Genomic DNA, 7,500 nt, shown 5'->3' on the forward strand with positions numbered 1-7,500 from the left:
GTCACCGCAGGGGAGGTTATCAGCTCATAGATGGATCGCGCTGTTGTGGGCCAGTTATCGACCGTGGTGGTGATGGAGTTGTACATGCTGCTGTAGATACGGAATGGACCACAGCCGTGGGAAGGCTCTAAACTGCACAACGACACCGTCGTTAACAGGATGTGATGCGATGCGATGCAGTGCAATTGAATTGAACGGAATCTGGTTACAACACACACACCCACACACCCACACACACACTGTGACACACTGTGACACACCGTGACACACACACAAACAAACACACACACACACACACACACACACACACACACACACACACACACACACACACACACACGCACGCACGCACGCACGCACGCACATTCACAGGGTACGGCCCAGTACCTGTAGAAGGTGTATCCCACAGGCACGGAGCAGAGGAAGAAGGCGACGAGCAGGATCATCATGAAGAACGTGTTGGTGCGAGACGCCCTGTACGGCTGCTGCGCTGGAGGGCATGCTTTCAGGGCCGACAACTGATAACGTACAAAAGAGGCAGAGAATGGAAACAGTTAGCTCTCTTCGATCGCGATGTGTTGGTCATGTACATAAATTTCTATTTTATTTATTCTATTTGTTCGTAGTGTTAGTTCCTTCGATTGTTCAATCACGGCTTGGACTTTGAAATGTGAGTTTGCTGTGTGCTGGACTATAGGAAGATGTGATCCCAGTATATAAACCGATTTCTTTAATTCTTATGTGACATACACTTGTCACAGTAACGGCGGATGTGAATAACCCCTCAAAGGCAACAGACAGTGGACCCTCGATTAGTGGTAACATTCCGCAGAAGAAAGGAAAACATTTGAAGGTATAAAACACGCACGGACATACATAAGAACATACAAACACACACAGCATACACAAACAGAGAGAAAGAGGGATCGAGAGAGAGAGAGAGAGAGAGAGAGAGAGAGAGAGAGAGAGAGAGAGAGAGAGAGAGAGAGAGAGAGAGAGAGACAGACAGACAGACAGACAGACAGACAGACAGACAGAAAGAGAGAGAGAGAGAAATCTGATAGAAGGTAGGGATGGAGAAAGACTGAAGACTGATGAGGGGAACATATATTGACAAAGCCTATGCGCATGATTACAATCATAAACATGACAAACTGAATGTTCAACAAAACCAAACAGGGTTATGATATATTAGGTTTTCCATTGTACTAATATAGACTGATAACGTCTTTTATATATCGCATAAGATTTAATGCTTTCAAGACAACGTCTAACATATACTCAGTAGTGTTTATTGTGTCTGTGGTAAACAGATCATGCGAAACCGTACCTTATTTCACGGTGTCAGATGACGGTCAATTTCAGAACAAAACAGAAAAGAAACAATGAACGCGTTAATCTTATTTGAATTTTGTTTTGTTTTGTTTTTGTCGGTTGAAGTTTCATTTTGATATATACGGACTGTGTGATTGCACTGTTTCAATCAGTCTTTTCTGTGTACATCCCTTTGATGCACACACACACACACGCACACACACACACACACACACACACAGACACACACAGACACACACACACACACACGTCTGATATCACTCAATGCAAAAAGACGCTTTTGTGAACGAAAGAACATGAACAGGGATGACTGTCTGCTCACCATTTTGAGATAGAAGGTTGCGATCACCTTCAACACAGAGAAACTGGGCGTCAGCGGCGCAAAGGTCAAGGACAACCTGAAAGATATGTCAGAGGTCATGGCGACACATATGATATGGCTGTCTAACTGAAATTGAAGGACAACCTGACAGATAAGTCAGAGGTCATTGCGACACTTACGCACATATTACACAGTCCGAACTGAAAGTAAGTATAACAACCTGGAAGATATGTCAAAGGTCATAGCGACACGCATACAATTATCACTAAGTACTAATTGTCGCAGTCGTTTACCTTGTGTGCGAAGTTCTGGAATTCCATCCACATAATCTTTATAGACGAAAACACAACACAGTCTTATGGATGTTATACCATTATGCGTGCGTAAAACTAACACATTCTCAGTTAAAGCAATTGAAAACTCGTGACAAACATATGGACAAAACATTGGGAACTTAAAACAAGCCGCAGGCAAAGCACATTGAACGCCTGATTCAGTGGAACATCATTCTAAAAGATGCTGGCAACACTGAATGCGGTTCACGTACCGACAAAGTTGCCCGAAAAATCTGACGAACAATTCTTCTACTGACTCTTCGCAGAGTAAAAATAAACAGGAATGAGAAAAAGACATTGAACGAGGAAGATTTACGTTGTGAATATTATTGTTTCTTTTTTTTTTCTCCTGTACGTGAGCACAAATTCATTATGTAAACAACCACACTGAGCTAAACCAGACATCAGGAACTTCATGCTAGTAGTCTGACTGACCCAAAGCAGACAACAGCAACAACACTGACTGACCAGCAGTATAGTTCTATACTCACCAGTAGAGACACTGAGAGTATACGAGGTCCAGGACGTTGGACGGAATGTCAAACTCAGGGGGCCCGATCTTCTGCATCAGACCGCAGGAACACTTCTCGTAGAACAGTCTGCAATCGTGTGTGCAATACACTCACGTAATTATATACATGACTGTTGTGTTTTGGACATTCACGTCAGTCCTTTTCAAACAACAGTAACGTCAGACAGGATTACAGAATATTTCAAAGATGCAATAAGATGAGATGAGATAACATTAGATAAAAATAATATAAAAAAAAGAGAGAAAAGAATAACTATATCACATCGAAAAGAAAAATTACACCAGGTGCGGCAAAAACGATTACTAGACAATTACTAAGCATTTAACATTAGACAGGGCATGAACATTGAGTATAAAAAGCATTGCATGCATTTACTTTAGACATTGCAGTCAATATAGTAGCCTAAATTTGAAAAACACGAACATTCAGTACTTCACGCATCATACTGCACATTCATTCTGCACCTTGTAATATAATTTCACCTTGATACTATGACAGATGAATTATTTTAGAAATGAAAACAAAGGACAAGGGATGGGGGGTAACGCTTTGAAAACCAATTTTGTGTGTGTGTGTGTGTGTGTGTGTGTGTGTGTGTGTGTGTGTGTGTGTGTGTGTGTGTGTGTGTGTGTGTGTGTGTGTGTGTGTTTTCCACAAAGAAACCGTGATCACCGAATAAAAAAAGAAAGCACATATCTTTCATCTGCATGAATCTTACGTCTTATCTGTTGATTCAGTACCAGTTCAATAGTCATAAGTTACTATTTGAAACTGGTAGACGTCATAATCAAACTAGAGACGGACGAGTTTCACCTTATAAAGGAATGCACCAAGCATGAAGGTAATGACGTGATGTCAATACAATGACATGACACAAAAAGTGAATGTGAATGCGATGACGTGATGTAAATGCGATGACGTGATCGGTATGCGACGACGAAGTGCGAAAACGATAACATGATAGGATTGCGATGACGTGATGCAGAAAGCCGATAACGTGGTGTGAATGCAATGACGTAATATGATTACAATAATGCGAATTTGATGACGTGATGCAAATGCGATGACTTGATGTGAACGTGACAAAGGCGTGATGTGATTACGATGGGCGTGATGCAAATGCGATGACGTGATGTGAACGTGACAAAGGCGTGATGTGATTACGATGGGCGTGATGCAAACGCGATGACGTGATGTGAAACTTTGCACTGACCGTCTGGGCAGCTCCACCAGCAGTGTCTTGACAAAAACGATGAGGAAATCCATGACGATCAGCTTGTACAGCTGTTGTCCCACGTAGGTCTCCCAGCACTGCACGTGCATGCATGAACACACACACACACATCTTTCAATTTGTTTGTCTGTCTGTTCAGTTCTCTCTCTCTCTCTCTCTCTCTCTCTTCCTCTTTTTTTTTCCAGTCTCTTGTATTTCCTAGATTAGTTTATACGTTTTCTTTACGAGGGTAGGATGAAAACGGGCCGATAAGTGTCTATTCCTTTTCCCTCAATAAAAAAAGTTTCGATTTCTATTTCGATTTCGATTTCGATTTCTCTCTCTCTCTCTCTTATACATGTATTAAGTATAACAACATTTATATGCGTATATGTTTGTGTGTTTCTTAGAACAACGGCAGATGTGTAAGTCGGCCCAAGTGCTAGTGTCTTCACGGTTGGAAAATAAAGATTCATTCATTCATTCTCTCTCTCTTTTTCTCTCCCTCCCATCACACACACACACACGATTTGTCTGTCTGTTAAGCTATCTGCTTCTCTGTCTCCCCCCTCCCTCCCCCCCTCTCTCTCCTCTTGATTCTCCTTATTGTTGTTGTTGTTGTTGTTGCGGTTCTTCTTCTTTTTCTTCCTCCTCTTCTTTCTCCATTCAACACCCACAATACACTCACATATCGTCCTGCGCTCCGCCCCCCTTCCCCCCACCGCCCCACCCTCCAGACCAACAGTGTAAAAATACGAAGTGACGTCACAGTGGGTTGTTGGCGCCAACTCTTTAGAAAAAAAACAAAAGAAAAGAAAACAAACAAACAAACAAACAGCAACAACAACAACAAAAACCCAACCAAAACCCGTACCGTGATGACGTTGCAGGGACTCCGTGTCGTGGTGCAGGAGTCACGTGTGGAACACGTCACTTCCGTGTACAGGGTGATCATCAGCACTGTCAGCGAGGCCAGACGGAGAAACACCGTCCTGGAATCAATCAGTCAACTAATCAACCGACGAACCGATCAATTTATTAGTTTTCATGGACCCTGTTGTAGGCCTACATCACCTTTAAGCGAAATTCAGTGTCCATATTAGAACCAAACGACGTACAATAACGTTATTGCCCCGAGGCGTTATAAAGTGTCCGCAGAAATAGGATCAGGACATCCGTTGATTAATGAGTTATGTAGACACCCTCATGGATTACGTGAAAACGATACAGAGTTTTCGCAGAACAATGCATCATTTATTACAGACCGCAGTCTTGACGCCAGTGCCTGTAACTTATTTGCTATAAATAGAAAAACAGGGCTATGCTGCCTGAGCGATCTCGCAGTTTGCTTGCGCGAAGAATATACCTTGAGATTATACTTAAATCAACGTTTGCTTGCGTTAGGAATATACCTAACTCAAGCTTAATCCATCAGACTTTGGAACATTCTTAACCCTAGATTCAAGAGACTCTTTAACGGCTTCAAATAGAAGAATTTCGTATGCACAAAGGGTATATTAGAATGACATGCAAAGACAAGCCACTAAGAAGAAAAAAACAAATAAACCAGTGTTGTAAAGATCGCACATCACCACCCACTCGAAAACGCCGACTGATAGACCGATTTATCATCCCTCACTGCCCACACTCACGGCCTCACCCTCACCCTCACCTGATGAGGGTGATCTTGATGACGAAGGCGATGGTGTACTGCTCACCCACAACCACCTTTTGGAAGATGATGGGCAGGGCCCCGTTCAGCACGGCCATGGTGATAGCGGGCAGGAACTGGACCAGCAGCTTCAGCAGCACCTTGTCCGTGCCGCTCACATCCGCGTTCTCGCTCACGTACTGCAACAGTCACGGTCAACCACACACACACACACGCACGCACGCGCGCACACACACACGCACGCACACACAGACACAGACACACACACACACACACCAGCATTACTATCACCATCAGCAAACCATTCCCTCTTTCGATTGAAGCATCGACTTTGTGTCAGTATTTCTATGTATGGCAAGCTAGTTGCATCTGGCCATGTCCATCAGGTGCCGTATTCAAGAGACCATCGTGCCTGCGGATAAAGGTGTACCTGCGGGTAAATCTACAGGAGGCAAAGCACACTGCGCTAGGGTTAGCAGTACCTGATATTCAGGAACATTTGAGTCTACCCGCGGGTCTTGGAACCCAATGGCAAATTTGCCCATACTACCTGCCAAGGGTGACTGCCCACGAAGCAGAAGTAAACATGGCGGACCCCTTTGCAGCGTTGTTTGTGTTGCGGGAAAACAGGCGTGCTCTGCGCGCGGATAGCCCGTGCTTTGCTAACTCCCTCGACGGTGCTCTGAACTGTGGTGCAGTGAGAAGTAAAAAGAGCAAGCGCAAAGGGAATCACTGGGAATTTTTTTTTTTTTAATTTAAAAAAATTTTTTAGACGATAGGTTAGCTTCTTGAGTGCACCGCACGTGTCTTGAATACGAAGATAACTTTACCTTCCAGGTAGATTGTACCCGCGGGATCCCTACCATGTCAAAGGTAACTTGCCTTGAGGCAAAATGAGTTTTGTATTGAATACGACCCCAGAACAGCCGATTGAGGAGGCACATGCTGTCCCGACTATTGGGGCCAAATTTGATTGTATGTCTTACCCGAGTTACACCCTACCAACTCCCTCGTCCAAGAGGGGTTTTTGACAGTCGGCGTTGGGATGGTCCCCAAAGGCCAACTAGCCATCCAAGGCTGCAGCACTTAAAGTTGGTGCAGTCTTGCCTCTTAGTTTGAGATTCGCAGTCCTTCACAAAAGACTAAGGTGTAAATGAATTTCCATTGCAATGGACAAACCATTGATCATAAGGTGTCACTTTGCTGTTGGACCATCTGTAAGCTTATGACATAAGCAGAAGCTGAGCCTGATGTCCAGCTATCACCACTGGTCAGCAAATGATGCCCTACCTTCGTTCAAGGATCGTCGTTGTGTATTACTATATAGTGCAGTATTCTGCGTTGTTGTTTTAATTCTTTTTTTTTCTTTTTTTTTTATCGCGAGTTTCATTTTATTGGGTGCATATCATAACAAACAGTCTTTCTTGGAAGCATCATCATCATCTCGATCTGCCTGTTCCTGCTTCACCTAGATATTCCTGAGTCGCCTGTCACTATACTGGTGATCCCGATTCGCTTATTACCAGTTTGCCCAGGTACTTTGCACCGCGCGCGCTCGTGTGTGTGTGTGTGTGTGTGTGTGTGTGTGTGTGTGTGTGTGTGCGTATGTTCGTGTGTGTGTTCGCGTGTGTGTTCGCGTGTGTGTTCGTGTGTGTGCATTTGAAAGAGAGAGACACTGACACTTAAAAAAAAGGTATTATTATTGGCAAATAGCGTTTTACAGCTCTACTGCCAAGGGGGTTAATTCAGCTTGTTTATCGGCATAATATGATAACAAACTCCCTTTCATTGAACATTGCATACTGGACTGGAACCCGTTCACAGAGACCCACGCTCTGACACCTAATCGACAGACCTCAGTGGAGGAATCTGGTGAACAATTCTTCAGTGCGAGTGCGGTGGCCCCAATAACTCCACAGACTTAAGTGAGAAGAAGAAGATAAAGACGATAAAGAAGAAGCAGAAGCAGACAGGACTCTCCCCTCCTACGCCGTCCTTGAACAGCGCAACTTCCATCGAACTAAATCCCAGGCCTGGATTAAGTTGACTCCCAGAGCAGCCATTTGGTCGTTTAAGCTCTACAACGAAGA

The 7,500-nt window shown here is 43.9% G+C and overlaps 1 protein-coding gene across 3 annotated transcripts in view; it reads right to left on the reverse strand.

The window, feature by feature from the left end:
- The window catches only part of LOC143287655 (transmembrane channel-like protein 7), a 55,925-nt gene that overhangs the window by 3,883 nt on the left and 44,542 nt on the right, over window positions 1-7,500 (reverse strand). For all 3 annotated transcript variants that reach the window (XM_076595819.1, XM_076595828.1, XM_076595810.1), the window contains exons 10-16: window positions 5,411-5,589; window positions 4,613-4,730; window positions 3,739-3,836; window positions 2,484-2,591; window positions 1,658-1,733; window positions 388-518; window positions 1-132 (exon numbers count right to left, since the gene is read on the reverse strand). The exon at window positions 1-132 is cut by the window's left edge and continues 24 nt beyond it. In XM_076595819.1, coding sequence (XP_076451934.1) covers window positions 1-132; window positions 388-518; window positions 1,658-1,733; window positions 2,484-2,591; window positions 3,739-3,836; window positions 4,613-4,730; window positions 5,411-5,589 — 842 coding nt within the window. The remainder of the gene's footprint in view (window positions 133-387; window positions 519-1,657; window positions 1,734-2,483; window positions 2,592-3,738; window positions 3,837-4,612; window positions 4,731-5,410; window positions 5,590-7,500) is intronic.

This window comes from Babylonia areolata, chromosome 1 (assembly GCF_041734735.1).
Source record: "Babylonia areolata isolate BAREFJ2019XMU chromosome 1, ASM4173473v1, whole genome shotgun sequence".
Taxonomy (NCBI): Eukaryota; Metazoa; Mollusca; class Gastropoda; order Neogastropoda; family Buccinidae; genus Babylonia; species Babylonia areolata.